General features: G+C 48.3%; 1 protein-coding gene across 2 annotated transcripts in view; it reads right to left on the bottom strand.

The window, feature by feature from the left end:
• Positions 1–16,940, bottom strand: part of FOXK2 (forkhead box K2) — a 137,721-nt gene that overhangs the window by 29,690 nt on the left and 91,091 nt on the right. For both annotated transcript variants that reach the window (XM_082271467.1, XM_082271468.1), the window contains exons 2-5: positions 15,193–15,387; positions 9,133–9,274; positions 8,247–8,393; positions 2,223–2,416 (exon numbers count right to left, since the gene is read on the bottom strand). In XM_082271467.1, the coding sequence (XP_082127593.1) occupies positions 2,223–2,416; positions 8,247–8,393; positions 9,133–9,274; positions 15,193–15,387 (678 nt within the window). The remainder of the gene's footprint in view (positions 1–2,222; positions 2,417–8,246; positions 8,394–9,132; positions 9,275–15,192; positions 15,388–16,940) is intronic.

The following is a 16,940-nucleotide window of genomic DNA, read 5'->3' as shown; positions in this document are numbered from 1 at the left end:
AGACAGACAACCCGCCTGCAGACAGACAACCCGCCTGCAGACAGACAACCCGCCTGCAGACAGACAACCCGCCTGCAAACAGACAACCCGCCTGCAGACAGACAACCCGCCTGCAAACAGACAACCCGCCTGCAAACAGACAACCCGCCTGCAAACAGACAACCCGCCTGCAGACAGACAACCCGCCTGCAGACAGACAACCCGCCTGCAAACAGACAACCCGCCTGCAAACAGACAACCCGCCTGCAAACAGACAACCCGCCTGCAAACAGACAACCCGCCTGCAAACAGACAACCCGCCTGCAAACAGACAACCCGCCTGCAGACAGACAACCCGCCTGCAGACAGACAACCCGCCTGCAGACAGACAACCCGCCTGCAGACAGACAACCCGCCTGCAGACAGACAACCCGCCTGCAGACAGACAACCCGCCTGCAGACAGACAACCCGCCTGCAAACAGACAACCCGCCTGCAAACAGACAACCCGCCTGCAAACCGTGACCTGACTGCATGCAGAACATGGAATCAAAGAAACCAAAACCCACACAGGATGGAGGAAGAGATCCGAAAAAATACGCCCATCACTTCTGTGAAAAACCAACACAGAGATGAACTCTGCATACATGCAGACATTATACAAATATATATATATGAAGAGTCTCGGTGATGTCACTGGTCTCTAGTGATTGGATAGGCTGTGTTCCCATGAATATGAAGGGTCTTGGTGATGTCACTGGTCTCTAGTGATTGGATGGGCTGTGTTCTCATGAATATGAAGAGTCTCGGTGATGTCACTGGTCTCTAGTGATTGGATAGGCTGTGTTCCCATGAATATGAAGGGTCTCGGTGATGTCACTGGTCTCTAGTGATTGGATAGGCTGTGTTCCCATGAATATGAAGAGTCTCGGTGATGTCACTGGTCTCTAGTGATTGGATAGGCTGTGTTCCCATGAATATGAAGGGTCTCGGTGATGTCACTGGTCTCTAGTGATTGGATAGGCTGTGTTCTCATGAATATGAAGGGTCTTGGTGATGTCACTGGTCTCTAGTGATTGGATAGGCTGTGTTCTCATGAATATGAAGGGTCTCGGTGATGTCACTGGTCTCTAGTGATTGGATAGGCTGTGTTCCCATGAATATGAAGGGTCTCGGTGATGTCACTGGTCTCTAGTGATTGGATATGCTGTGTTCCCATGAATATGAAGGGTCTCGGTGATGTCACTGGTCTCTAGTGATTGGATAGGATGTGTTCTCATGAATATGAAGGGATTCCGTGATGTCACTGGTCTCTAGTGATTGGATATGCTGTGTTCCCATGAATATGAAGGGTCTCGGTGATGTCACTGGTCTCTAGTGATTGGATAGGATGTGTTCTCATGAATATGAAGGGATTCCGTGATGTCACTGGTCTCTAGTGATTGGATAGGCTGTGTTCTCATGAATATGAAGGGTCTCGGTGATGTCACTGGTCTCTAGTGATTGGATAGGCTGTGTTCTCATGAATATGAAGAGTCTCGGTGATGTCACTGGTCTCTAGTGATTGGATAGGCTGTGTTCCCATGAATATGAAGGGTCTCGGTGATGTCACTGGTCTCTAGTGATTGGATAGGCTGTGTTCCCATGAATATGAAGGGTCTCGGTGATGTCACTGGTCTCTAGTGATTGGATAGGCTGTGTTCTCATGAATATGAAGGGTCTCGGTGATGTCACTGGTCTCTAGTGATTGGATAGGCTGTGTTGTCATGAATATGAAGGGTCTCGGTGATGTCACTGGTCTCTAGTGATTGGATAGGCTGTGTTCCCATGAATATGAAGGGTCTCGGTGATGTCACTGGTCTCTAGTGATTGGATAGGCTGTGTTGTCATGAATATGAAGGGTCTCTGTGATGTCACTGGTCTCTAGTGATTGGATAGGCTGTGTTCTCATGAATATGAAGGGTCTCAGTGATGTCACTGGTCTCTAGTGATTGGATAGGCTGTGTTCTATCGAAGTGTTGAAGCTTAGAGAGTGTGAAGGGGATTTATCTTCTTTTATGGATGGCATACCAAGAACAATACTCTTCACATCTCCACAAGTACAAGCTGCGGGGATATAGAGAGTCATAGGATGCTGAACAGAAAACTGATATATATATATAATGCAGAATAACGAGCACTGTGCGACCGTCTATAAACAGGCCTATAGGTGTGTTCTGTGTAGGAAGGCCGTTCACTTCTTACCTTGAGGAAAGGGGTCCTAAGGGGGTCCTGAAACACGGCACACCCCGGGGCCTTCGTTTTCTAAAAGCTTGCTCTATAAGTTTGCTCTCGGAGGCCGGGTCTATCCTCCAGAAGGATCCTTTGCCGGGCTCCTCCTGGGATCGCGGGACTTTGATAAAATACCGGTTGAGAGAGAGGTTGTGACGGATAGAATTCTAAAAACAAGCACAGAAGATGAGAATTAATTTGTAAATCAACATCCATGTGAGGGGAAAAAAAACAAACCCCCCCCCCGCCCCACCAAGCTTCATCTCAAACAAGGGCAGTATGAGGTACCAGAAGACTTCCCCAAAGGCAACGGTGACATTGCCTTCCCAGAGGCCATCGGTGCAGCCGTAGCTTTGTCACCACTGCCTACAGGGAAGCCAGGAAGTAGAAAAGAAAAAAAGTTTAATAAAAACATTAAGTGAATTTACATCAGCATGCAGAGGTGCAAAATATGGGGGGGGGGTCCACTCTAAGATGTATTCCAGATAAAGGAGGTCTAATGTTACCTCTAATATACTGTACAGTAAGGTATAGAAAATAATTTCCCCCTCCCCCACACACCTTTTAAAAATAATTCAGTTTTGTTGCATAGTAGCCTGAAATTCACACACAATGGAGATAAAAGTCTACACACCCAGAAACTCTCTTCATTTCAGATGTCAAAGCAACAAAATATGATAAAAAAAAAAAAGGGGGGGTGATTACTTTACAAAGTCTACACACCCCTGGTAAAATGCGTAGACGGGGGTGTAGACTTTCTCTAAAGTAATCACATTTATTTTTATAATAAATCACATTTTGTTGCTTTGACGTCTGAAATGAAGACAGACACAGTTTGTGTTTTATCCAGCTGTATATTCTCATGCAACTTAGAACATCCAAGAGGAAAAGAGAACACCAAAAAAAAAAATCAAAAACAGAATCACCCCCCTCCCCCCCAACTTCCAAAAAATGACTTGTAAACTCAATCAAGTGCTGCAAATCACCTGCTCAATGGCACACAAAGCAATTTGACTTTCACCGGTTCTCAGCTGCAGTCATTGTGATTAGCTCAGCATGAAAAGAGCTTTTCTGGAGCATTTCAGTTCCTGGTAGTGCAACTGAAGCAAACAATGACCTATGGGTGGCGCCGTCATCGGAATCTCTGGGATAAAGTTGTGGACAGGCACAGGTCTCAGGAGATGGATATAAAGGCTTTATCAATGCCTAGAAGCACATTGACATCTATAGATAAGAAGTGGGAGGTATTTGGTACAACACAGACTGTACCCTGGATCATGACATCGCTCCAAACTGGAGAAAACTGGTCAGAGGCGCCACCAAGAGGCCTCCAGCAACTCTGACAAAGAGTGGTCATTGTGTGTATGTGACACCAATATCACAAATCCTCCACAAAATGTGGCTAGTAGGGGGGGGGGGGGGGGTGTGCAAGAAAAAAAAAGACACTCCTCAAGAAAGGACACATGCAGTCACCACTGAGCTTTGCCAAAACGCACCACGTTTGTCTGGCGGAAACCCATCCAAATAACACCATTCCTACAGAAACGCATGGAGGGGGGTAATATTCTGTTATGGGATTGGCAATATCCGGCTATGGGGGGGGTGGTGATTTCTGGCTATTGGGGGAGGGGGGTGGCGATATCCCGGTATAGGGGTGATAATATCCCGGTATAGGGTGATGATATCCCGGTATGGGGGGAGGGGGTAATATCCAGGTATGAGGGTGGTAATATCCTGTTTCTCTGCAGCAGGGACTGGAGCACTTGTCAGGATAGAAGGAAAAATTGATAGGGCAAAATACCATCAAGTTCTTGAGGAAACTCTGCTGCCCTCTGCTGGCAGAACGTTGTGAAAGGGAAGAAGGTTTCCCTTCCAAAGATCCCACCAATGTGTCCACCAAATGGGCACACAGTGGCTGGAGGAGAAGGCAGGGAATGTCCACCAATGAGCACACAGTGGTTGGAGGAGAAGGCAGGGAATGTCCACCAATGAGCACACAGTGGTTGGAGGAGGAGGCTGGGAATGTCCACCAATGAGCACACAGTGGTTGGAGGAGAAGGCGGGGAATGTCCACCAATGAGCACACAATGGTTGGAGGAGAAGGCAGGGAATGTCCACCAATGAGCACACAGTGGTTGGAGGAGAAGGCGGGGAATGTCCACCAATGAGCACACAGTGGTTGGAGGAGAAGGCAGGGAATGTCCACCAATGAGCACACAATGGTTGGAGGAGAAGGCGGGGAATGTCCACCAATGAGCACACAATGGTTGGAGGAGAAGGTGGGGAATGTCCACCAATGAGCACGCAGTGGTTGGAGGAGAAGGCGGGGAATGCCCCCCAATGAGCACACAATGGTTGGAGGAGAAGGTGGGGAATGTCCACCAATGAGCACACAATGGTTGGAGGAGAAGGCAGGGAATGTCCACCAATGAGCACACAGTGGTTGGAGGAGAAGGCAGGGAATGCTCACCAATGAGCACACAATGGTTGGAGGAGAAGGTGGGGAATGTCCACCAATGAGCACGCAGTGGTTGGAGGAGAAGGCGGGGAATGTCCACCAATGAGCACACAGTGGTTGGAGGAGAAGGCAGGGAATGTCCACCAATGAGCTCACAGTGGTTGGAGGAGAAGGCGGGGAATGTCCACCAATGAGCACACAATGGTTGGAGGAGAAGGCAGGGAATGTCCACCAATGAGCACACAATGGTTAGAGGAGAAGGCAGGGAATATCCACCAATGAGCACACAATGGTTGGAGGAGAAGGCGGGGAATGTCCACCAATGAGCACACAGTGGTTGGAGGAGAAGGCGGGGAATGTCCACCAATGAACACACAGTGGCTGAAGGAGAAGGCAGGGAATGTCCACCAATGAGCACACAATGGCTGGAGGAGAAGGCGGGGAATGTCCACCAATGAGCACACAGTGGTTGGAGGAGAAGGCGGGGAATGTCCACCAATGAGCACACAATGGTTGGAGGAGAAGGCGGGGAATGTCCATCAATGAGCACACAATGGTTGGAGGAGAAGGCAGGGAAGGTCCTTGCATGGCCTAGTCAGAGCCCAGACTTAAACCCCATTGAAAATCTGTGGAATGATTGAAAACTGAAGTCCACAAACGCTCACCATCAAATGTAACTGAACCCAAGCCTTTCTGCAAAGAAGAGCGGGCAAATATTGCAAAATCTAGATGTGGATTTTACGGTAAGTACAAAAATGCCATTTTCGCATTCGTTCATCAACGGACACAGCGCTCCATAAATTATAACTAGTGGGACGTCCAAAAGCAGTGCCAAAAGGAAAATAACCCAAGGCTAAACATAAGAGCCTTAAAGCGGTAGTATCCCGCTTTTTGACACTTTTACCTGCAGGTAAGCCTATAATAAGGCTTACCTGTAGGTACAAATAATATCTCCTAAACCGGCATGGTTTAGGAGATATTTACAGTGCATGCAGCCGCTCGCGCGAGCGGCGCATGCACTCTGAAGGTCCGGGGGGACCTTCAATCTATTTGCCGGGAGCTTGCCGGAAAATCACTCCCGCGCGCATGCAATCATCGCGCCGGAGCCGTCTCTTCCAGCCAATAACCGCGCCGGAGCCGCCGAACCCGGAAGAGACGGCGAGGGATCATGGCAGCGACCGCAGCGATGTCAGGGGGTCCGTGTCGGGGCTTCGTTCTAAGGTAAGTTACACATAATGGGCTAGTATGCGATGCATACTAGCCCATTATGCCTTTGTCTTGCAGGTTTTTTTTTTTTGTTTTTTGGGTTTACAACCACTTTAACCGGGACACAGGAGCCTTAGCCGGGACACAGGAGCCTTTAACCGGGACACAGGAGCCTTTAACCGGGACACAGGAGCCTTTAACCGGGACACAGGAGCCTTTAACCGGGACACAGGAGCCTTTAACCGGGACACAGGAGCCTTTAACCGGGACACAGGAGTCCCGTCTGAAAAATAAAAGTTTAAAGAAAAACACCCCTCAAGAGGGAACAGCCCATCTTAAACAGCAGCCTGCAAAACTTTGCGGCCAAAAGCAGCATCCGCAGATGCCAAAGTATCCACTTTATAGAATTTTGTGAAGGTATGCACCGATGACAAAGTGGTTGCCTTGCAAACTTGCGATATTGATGCCTGAGGACAGAAGGCCCAAGAAGCACCCAGCACCCGACTAGAATGCACCGTGACAGGGAAAGGTTGAACCTGACCTTTAATAGAATAGGCCTGAGACCCATCTGTCTGATCCATCTGGAGATGGTAGCCTAAGAGGCGGCCAGCTCTTTTCTTGGTCCGTCCATAACCACAAAAAGTGAGTCTGACCTCAGAAAAGGACTCTGTCGCTGCCAGATTCACCCGAATCGCACAAACCACATCCAAGATATGCAAAGCAAATTCCTTGGGATGAACCGGCTTGGTTCACAAGGAAGGCAACACAATGTCCTCATTCCAATGGAAGTCAGAGAAAACTTTGGGCAGGAATGATGGACAGAGACGAAGAACCACTTTATCCCTATGGACCACCAAATAGGGACTGCAACCGGATAATGCCACCAGTTCCGATACCCTGTGGGCCGAGGTAATAGCCACCAAGAATGTCACCTTCTGGGATAACGTAGGCAAGGGAATCTCCCGAATATTCAAAAAATGGAGGTTTCTGGAGAACCGAAAACACTAAATTTAAATCCCATGGCGGCAAAAGAGACCGTGCAGGTGGAGCCACATGTCAAACCCCCTGAATGAAGGTACGAACTAAAGAGATCTTTGAGGAGAGGAGAGAGAGAGAGAGAGAGAGAGAGAGAGAGAGAGAGAGAGGGAGTGGAGAGAAGAGGGAGAGGAGAGAAGAGAAGAGAAGAGAAGAGGGAGAGGAGAGAAGAGAAGAGAAGAGAAGAGAAGAGAAGAGGGAGAGGAGAGGAGAGGAGAGGAGAGGAGAGGAGAGGAGAGGAGAGGAGAGAAGAGAAGAGAAGAGAAGAGAAGAGAAGAGAAGAGAAGAGAAGAGGAGAGGAGAGGAGAGGAGAGGAGAGGAGAGGAGAGGAGAGGAGAGGAGAGGAGAGGAGAGGAGAGGAGAGGAGAGGAGAGAAGAGAAGAGAAGAGAAGAGAAGAGAAGAGAAGAGGGAGAGGAGAGAAGAGAAGAGGGAGAGGAGAGAAGAGAAGGAGGGAGAGGAGAGAAGAGGGAGAGGAGAGGGAGAGGAGAGGGAGAGGAGAGGAGAGGAGAGGAGAGGAGAGAAGAGGGAGAGGTAGAGGGGAGGAGAGGGAGAAGAGGAGAGGGAGAAGAGGAGAGGGAGGAGAGGGGAGGAGAGGAGAGAAGAGGGAGAGGTAGAGGGGAGGAGAGGGAGAAGAGGAGAGGGAGAAGAGGAGAGGGAGGAGAGGGGAGGAGAGGGAGAGGTAGAGGGGAGGAGAGGGGAGGAGAGGGAGAGGGGAGGAGAGGGGAGGAGAGGGAGAGGTAGAGGGGGAGGAGAGAAGAGAAGAGGGAGAGGAGAGAAGAGAAGAGGGAGAGGAGAGAAGAGAAGAGGGAGAGAGAGGAAGAGAAGAGAAGAGGAGAGGAGAAGGGGAGAGGGAGAAGGGGAGAGGGAGAAGAGGAGAGGGAGAAGAGGGAGAGGGAGAAGAGGAGAGGGAGAAGAGGAGAGGGAGAAGAGGAGAGGGAGAAGAGGAGAGGGAGAAGAGGAGAGGGAGAAGAGGAGAGGGAGAAGAGGAGAGGGAGAAGAGGAGAGGGAGAAGAGGAGAGGGAGAAGAGGAGAGGGAGAAGGGGAGAGGGAGAAGAGGAGAGGGAGAAGAGGAGAGGGAGAAGAGGAGAGGAGAAGAGGAGAGGGAGAAGAGGAGAGGGAGAAGAGGAGAGGGAGAAGAGGAGAGGGAGAAGAGGAGAGGGAGAAGAGGAGAGGGAGAAGAGGAGAGGGAGAAGAGGAGAGGGAGAAGAGGAGAGGGAGAAGAGGAGAGGGAGAAGAGGAGAGGGAGAAGAGGAGAGGGAGAGAAGTCCTACACCTGCACACACTCCCGGGCACTTACCTGCCAGCCTTTGTCCGCTGTTCTGTAGTAGGGGTAGTTTTTCGTTATGTGTGTGTAGATGCCATTCAGGGTGAGCTGCTTGTCTGGGGCCATTGTAATTGCTTGTACTATTAGCTGGGCATACGAGTACGGGGGTTTGGAGTCATCCTGCAAGGAGAAAGAACAATCAGTTCAACAATGGACGGAGAAGGCAGAGATAAGGCGTTAATGGGGGGTGGAGAGATACACTGGACGGGGAAGGCAGAGATAAGACGTCAATGGAGGGGGGACACCGGACGGGGAAGGCAGAGATAAGGCATTAATGGAGGGACACCAGACGGGGAAGGCAGAGATAAGGCGTTAATTGGGGGGGGGGGGGGGACACCGGACGGAGAAGGCAGAGATACGGCATTAATGGGGAGACACCAGACAGGGAAGGAAAAGATAAGGTGTTAATGGGGGGGGGGACACCGGACAGGGAAGGCAGAGATAACACGTCAATGGGGGGGAAACGACAACAGATGGGGAAGGCAGAGATAAGACATTATTGGGGGGGGGGGGGGGGGGGGGACACCAGACGGGGAATGCAGAGATAAGACGTCAATGGGGGGTGGGGGGGAGGACGCCAAATGGGGGAAGGCAGAGGAGATAAGGAGTTAATGGGGGACACCAAATGGGGGAAGGCAGAGATAAGGCGTTAATGGGGGGACACCAGACGGGGAAGGCAGAGATAAGGCGCTAATGGGGGGGACACCAGACAGGGAAGGCAGAGATAAGACGTTAATGGGGGGACACCAGACAGGGAAGGCAGAGATAAGGCGCTAATGGGGGGACACCAGACGGGGAAGGCAGAGATAAGACGTTAATGGGGGGACACCAGACGGGGAAGGCAGAGATAAGAGCTTACCTTGGGGCTGTCTCCACCTGAAGCTTCTTTGTCATTCTCTAAGTGGGAATTGTCGGAGATCAGGTCTGCAGGTATTACACGGCCCATTTTATACCCCGATGAGCCAGCCCCACGGGGGCTAGAAGGGCAAGAGTTTGCAGCGCTGCATGGAGAAAGAGAAATTCAATGATCATCTACACATCACTACCGGATAATTGGAAGAAATGAACCCCCCACATAGAAATCTGCAATGCATGTGAATGGTTTGCGGTGCGTTTTGTGGTGCAGGGTCATTCATTCTGAATTGTGGGAAAGATTGTGTAATAGGCCCTCAAACTGCACTATGGGGAGACCAACTATTATGGTGAATCCATTGTGGGAGGGGCAGACAAACTACTGCAGGAGATCTCACCATTGGGACTTAAAGCGTAACTCTAGGTTTGTTGTAACTCTACTGTTCCTGTGTGATCCCAGGTTTGTCAGTGATTGAAGCCTGGGCTCAGACAGGAGCAGTGCAGGAAACCACATGCGATTCAGACAGGAATCACACTGCATTCCTGTTCAGATTGCATACAACTCTTTGCAGAGTAATTTGTGCCCTTTCAGTTTGCATGGACACAAATCGCACCGTGTCAGTTTTGGGGTATCGGAAGCATTTTCACGAGTATTCAGTATCCATATCGGTGCATCCCTAGTTTACACCTGACTACCTCCAATCTGATTACACAGAAGAGGACAGATCCTATCCCATTTGTTTTTAGCGGATCGGAGGGAGTACGGTGTATATGGACACAACTCCATAGGCATACCTGGACCGTCTGATCAGGTTCACCTGAATAACTGACAGGCCGACCTGAACAGATCATCTGTGTGAAAGGGGTCTAAATGTATGCAGACCCTGCCACTTTCCCCAGAGCCCTGCAGGTGCAGCAGCTGATCATTACGAAATAACTCCCATTAGCTACTCTGTAGCTATGGAATGTATACCTACACTCGATGGGTGACAGAGCCTTTTTCTGTGTGTCCCCCCTACTCACCTAAACTCCATGGGGGACAAAGCCTTCTTCTCTGTGTCCCCCCCCCCCCTACTCACCTACACTCCATGGGGGACAGAGGCTTCCTCTGTGTGTCCCCCGTACTCACCTACACTCCATGGGGGACAGATGCTTCCTCTGTTTGTCCCCCCTACTCACCTACACTCCATGGGGGCCAGAGCCTTCTTCTGTGTGTCCCCCCCTACTCACCTAAACTCCATGGGGGACAAAGCCTTCTTGTGTGTGTCCCCCCCCCCCTACTCACCTACACTCCATGGGAGACAGAGCCTTCTTCTGTGTGCCCCCCCCCCTACTCACCTACACTCCATGGGGAACAGAGCCTTCTTCTATGTGTCCCCCCTACTAACCTACACTCCATGGAGGACAGAGCCTTCTTCTCTGTGTCCCCCCTACTCACCTACACTCCATGGGGGCCAGAGCCTTCTTCTGTGTCCCCCCCCTACTCACCTACAATCCATGGGGGCCAGAGCCTTCTTCTGTGTGTTCCCCCCTACTAACCTACACTCCATGGGGGCAGAGCCTTCTTCTCTGTGTCCCCCCCTACTCACCTACACTCCATGGGGGCCAGAGCCTTCTTCTGTGTGTTCCCCCCTACTAACCTACACTCCATGGGAGACAGAGCCTTCTTCTGTGTGTCCCCCCTACTCACCTACACTCCATGGGGGACAGAGCCTTCTTCTGTGTCCCCCCCCCACTCAAGTACACTCCATGGGTGCCAGAGCCTTCTTCTGTGTGTCCCCCCCTACTAACCTACACTCCATGGGGGACAGAGCCTTCTTCTGTGTCCCCCCCCCCCACTCAAGTACACTCCATGGGTGCCAGAGCCTTCTTCTGTGTGTCCCCCCCTACTAACCTACACTCCATGGGAGACAGAGCCTTCTTCTGTGTGCCCCCCCTACTCACCTACACTCCATGGGGGACAGAGCCTTCTTCTGTGTGTCCCCCCCTACTCACCTACACTCCATGGGGGACAGATGCTTCCTCTGTGTGCCCCCTCTACTCACCTACACTCCATGGGGGACAGAGCCTTCTTCTGTGTGCCCCCCCCCCCCTACACTCCATGGAGGATAGAGCCTTCTCCTGCTACACCCCAAAACTCTGGAATTCACTTCCATTAGAACATCAGAGATCTTCTCTAAACTCATTGAAATCAAATCTGAAAATGTCTCTTGAGACGGACAAACTTCCCCATAATTGTCCCTTTTTTCCTTTATTTCATTCAGTGATTTCTTGTGTTTTCTTTGTAAAGCGACCTTTAAAAGGCGCTATATGAAACAAAGATTATTAATATTATTATTAGACTCACTCTGCACATGGACACAATTTCTTTCTTCAGAATAAAAGGGTAGGAATCTGCAACAAAGTTTGTTACATTCCCTGCAATGTACAGAGGGGGTTTTTTTCTCAAGAAAAGTGGAGTTACTCTTTAAATCTGTGTATTTCCCGCCCACCAGGCCATGGTGAAAATGTAATTCTCTCATATGTCCAAATCATTTTATTCTGCCATTGGGAGGAGGTGCTCGCCGCGGGTTTCGCAGGGTTGTTAGGGGAGATCTCACTGATCTGGGATCCTTTCACCACAAACATTGGTGGCACTACACCTAGAAATGGAGGATTTCTTAGTGAGAATTTGTCTTTAAATAAAGGCCGCCCACCCATGGCTGACTCAGGCGGCGGCTCTGTGTACGGCGGGATCTTTATCCCAGGAAAGTAGAACAGTCTGTGTTTAGATTAGAAAAGAGGAAATAACTGGAAGATGATGAAAGGCCAATCTTCTCCTCTGCTGTGTTAGCGGCGTTCTTCCCCAGCAGGAATCAAACACCAATCACAGCCCCAGCCTTAGCGGACATCTGTGTGTTCTTACTGGAACACTGACCGCCTTTATATTACTTTCTTAGGTTTAGACCATTTTCTTTTTATTTTTTTAGCTTGGACAGAAAAGTAAACGGGATAAAACCAGTTCATTTATTTTTCTTGGGTCATATAGAGAAGATTTCACATCACTTCCTCTCCTGAAGATGTAACAGGAAGTGAATGGATATCTAAATAAAGTTTTTCTGGCACCATATTAAAGCTTATTTCCAGGATTAAATGAAGTTTAACCACTTCCCGCCTGGCCTATAGTAAAATGACAGCCGATCGGGAACAGTGTTATCCTGGGTGGACTTTGTATGACATCCTCCAGGCCCAAGTCCTAGGAACGATCAGTCACTTGCTGAGTACCCTGGACACAGCGGAAGACAGATCGATGTACCAGGTTGGCCCTGGACCAATCGCATGTCAAGAATGGATGCCATTCATAAAAAGGATTGCGTATAACCATAAAGAGATCACTGTAATAAGCAATCATAGTGAAAAATAAAATCCTGCTCACCTCCCTAGAGCAGTCCGGCATCACTATGACACCGTACTGTGCCGGTCAGAGAATGTTTAACCACTTCAATATCGGGCACTTTCACCCCTTCCCTGCTCAGGCCAATTTTCAGCTTTCAGCGCTGTCACACTTTGAATGACAATTGCGCGGTCATGTATGACATACAATGTTTTTATCATTTTTTTTTCCACACAAATAGAGCTTTCTTTTGGTGGTATTTAATTACCACTGGGATTTTTTTTTTTGCACTACAAATGATAAAAGAACGAAAATTTTGAAAAAAAAAAAAAAAAAGTGTTTTCTTTTCCGGAACGAAGTAAAATTTTCTTCATAAGTGTATGGCTACATTTTTTTTTTTTTGTAAAAATAACCCAAATCAGTCTATATTATTAGGTCTGTGTGAAGGTAATAGAGACTACGTGCTGTGGTGCCAATCACTGAAAATTGATCACACCTGATGTACCGACGGCCAATCTCATTTGAGGCCCAAACATGCCAGGACAGTACAAATACCCCCCAAATCACCCCTTTTTGGAAAGTAGAGAGTCCGAGGTATTCAGTAAGAGGCACGGAGATTATTTTGAAGTTGTAATTTTTTTCCCCACAACTTTCACTAATGATCGACTGATATCGTTTTTTTTAACGCTGCTACCGATATTTTGGTCATCGGATATCGGCATTGGCCGATATTTGTGGACATAAAAAAATTATTATTTTTTTTTTAAAATGTCTACAAGGTACAGACCCCAAACCCCCTCCTCTGCACTTAAAAGCATTCAAAACGCCAAATTTGGCTGTTTTGAATGCTGTAAGTTTTTTTAATTCGGCGCTGCCAGTACCCGGAAGTGTCATGACATCACTTCCGGGTACTCAGCACCGAATTAAAAAAAAAAATGGAGACTCGGTCAGACGGCGGCAGCGCAGGTAGGATGCCCAGGTCTCCCGGTGGGACAGGAGACCCGGGGCGAGCCGCGGAAAGCGGTGGGAGGGGGGTGGGGGAATCGTCCCCTCCCGCTCCTTTTAATGACGGCCGAGCGGCTTCTAAGCCGCATTTGTTTTCATTACAAGTCAGCCGACCGTCTGCTATGGACACCGGTACTGGGGTGATGCCTCTAGCTGCAGGCATCACCCCGGTACATGCACTTTCCCGAAATATCGGCAATACCGGTAAATCCAAAGGCCGATCCTGATATATCGGGGAAATTGCATATCGGCCACCGATATATCGGTGTTGCCGATTATCGGTCCATCTCTAATTCTCACACATGGCGTAGACATACTTTCAACTACACCCCAAACATATTCTGCTACTCTTACTGGCTATGGCAATACCACGTGTGAGACTTTTTCACAGCCTGGCCACATCCAGAGGCCCAACATCCAAGGAGCACCTTCAGGCATTATCCACTTTAAGACCGGACCTTATTCTAAAGCTTTTTGTTTACAAGTATGAATCCGTATTTTTGCTAGAAAATTACTTTGAACCCCAGAGGCCCTAGAGCAGTGGTCCTCAACCCTGGCCTACAGGGCCCACTAACAGAGATAACTGAAATAAATTACAGGTGATATAATTTGCCGCTCAGTGATTGCAGTACTCTAGTCTGCATCTCCCCAAGGTAATACTTAAAATCTAGCCTGTTAGTGGGCCCTGAGGACCGGAGTTGAGGACCACTGGCCTAGAGGATAAAATGGTGGGTTTTGCTTATTTTTATGTCACACAGTATTTGCGCAGCAGTTTTTCGAATGCAATTTTACACACTAACCCATAAATACATTTTAATGAATTTCAATGCACACAGAGACAACAACACCCAAGTTTTTGGTAAATATAAAATCTGGCATTGCACCGGGTAAATGGATAACGACACGCTTTAAAACTGTGCACGCTTGTGAAATGGCGTCAAACTTCGGTAATTAAAAAATCTCCATAGGTGACATTTTATAAGCCCTCATTGGTTACCATTTTAGAGTTGCACAGGTGGAGGGGGGGGGGGCTCTTCACATTTTGTTATTTATTGATGGGACACTAACAGATGTTGATCGTCCACAGGCTGACACAGACAGATATTGATGTTGCAATGGAACACAATTGCAGATGTTTCTGTGCACTGGTAAAGATGTTGGGCGCTTACACTGTGACAGATGTTGATGGGGCTGACAGATGTTTGTGCACCGGGGACAATTGGACAGATGTTCATGGGACAGGGACAGTGGTGCTTGGTGTACTATGTGTGGGGGGATGCTGTAGCACAGGCTACAGCATCCACCCCCCCCCCCCTCCCAACAAGCTCAGCGGGAAGAACTGTCACAGAGAGACACTTGTCTGTTTACACTGAAAAAGGCTGAGATTGGACACAACCATCAAGTGATCTAGAGGGGCCAATCACAGCGCCTGTATCCCAATTTGTGTTTGGCTGTGTTGGAAGATCACAGTCATCACAGGATGGGGCCACACACGGGCACCCGTTCTGAGGGACGCACCGGTACATCCGCTCAGAACATTGAGGCTCCTACGCAGTAAAAAAAAGCAAAAAAAGACACCCAAATTTTAATGCCTACTAAATACCTCAGATTGTCTACTCTCAGCAATACACAAATCACAACGCTGCCCAGCAAGGACTGGCATTGATAGACTGGTAGAATCATCCTTACCTTATGGTTCCGGTCGGGGAAGGGAGGGGACTGATTAGGTGAGCCATGTTCTCTGGAATGTTTATGGTCAGGGGGGAGATCTGCGGCTGCACTGGTTTGATGGGGGACTCGGGGGCTTCCTGCTTCTCTTTCTTGTCACGTGACAGCGCCGTAAACGTGATCTTGATATTTGTGCTGGGAAACCTGAAGGTGCATCTGTGGAAGAGAGAGAAATGGGGTTCAGTACAAAAGCATCGCATTAAATACCGAGGAGGAGGAAACGCGATTATTGGGCAGAATCACTCAGGACAAGGCGGAGGTCTAAGAGTGAATTCAGAAGATATAAAAAATACACAATTGCAGCAACTCAGACCAGGGGGGGGGGGGGGGTTGAGTTTAAGAATGACCTGTCACCCACCCCAACCTCTACAAAAGTATGGAAGTACCTGCAGGCCTGAGAGTTCACATACTGACATCTGAAGGAGAAAAGGGAAGTGCCATGGGCTGAGTAGAATCATCCAGTATGTTCCTCTATAGGGGTGCACAGATACCAGCGCCGATACTAAGTATCAGTATTTGAGCAAATGCTTCGATAACTGAAACAGATACTTTTTAGGCTCAGTTTTTTCAGTTGACAGAATTCCCCCACTGACAGCTGAAATGTAAGAAAAACCCCAAAAAAACAAATGTTCAGTTAAGGAGCGGGGCTTTGACTCATTCAGCTGTCAGCGGGGTCCCCCTGTTTACAGCTGACGTGTAAAAGAAGTCCCAGCAAATGGGGCTGTCCAAAAATAAAAAAAGGGATCCCTTGAAGTCACGTAATTCAGTGACGCAACGCGTAGGAAAGCGCACACCGGAAGTGACGTACGTACGGGACACACGAGTCCCGCGGCTGACTGCACAAGCTGGACTTAAAAGATTCTAAACTGTAAGTTGCTACGTTTTTATAAATAAATGTTTGGATTTACTGCACCATGACGGCCCAATCTTTTCTGAGACCTTAGTAAAAGATGCAAGGATAGAACAACACAGGATACGCTGGCAGCACCCCACTGTACCCCAGAGAAGTGGAAACTGGTACCCATAGCCCTGCAGGAAGTGAAGCAATCCCCCTGGAAATAATACAAAAGCGTATTATTTACAGTAATAAGGTGAGCGGCTTGCACACCTAGAGGTGATTAAACACTGAAGTGCACAAATACCCACGCTGCAAAGAGGTGTAATAGAGGATTTTGGATCATTTATTGGGACACCACCACGTGTTTTAACACTAAAGCACTGAAAAAATCGATTGGTTTTAAATCAGAAGAATATATGGACTTTATTTATTGATTATTTGCACTGTTTTTATGGATTACTAATATTCTACAGCACCAGCACTTTGATTCATTTATGCACTAGAAATGTGTGCACAACACAATTTTTTGGAACTAGAGATTGATCCATAGTTTCTTCATATATATCGCATATGTTTTATTTCTATTACATAGAATTCATGCACTATATATGCACCTTACTCCCACACTTTCTTCTATTTGCATTATTGCACAGTACCACAGTTCATAATCACTATAGGCACTTTATATTTATTACACTCAAGTCACTTTGCACTGTGTATGACCACTATATATATATATAAGTATTGAGTTCTTTACAGAGAAGGAAAGTATTTTTTATAATGAAGAGTTTTTTTTGATTTATTTAATTAACTTGGCGTGTAAACCAACATCAGAGAGTGTGACTGCACCGATTACACACAATGTCCCTGA

The sequence above is a fragment of the Pelophylax lessonae genome (genome assembly GCF_965119305.1).
Source record: "Pelophylax lessonae genome assembly, chromosome: 11".
Lineage (NCBI taxonomy): Eukaryota > Metazoa > Chordata > Amphibia > Anura > Ranidae > Pelophylax > Pelophylax lessonae.
This window is presented reverse-complemented; position numbering and strand designations above follow the sequence as displayed.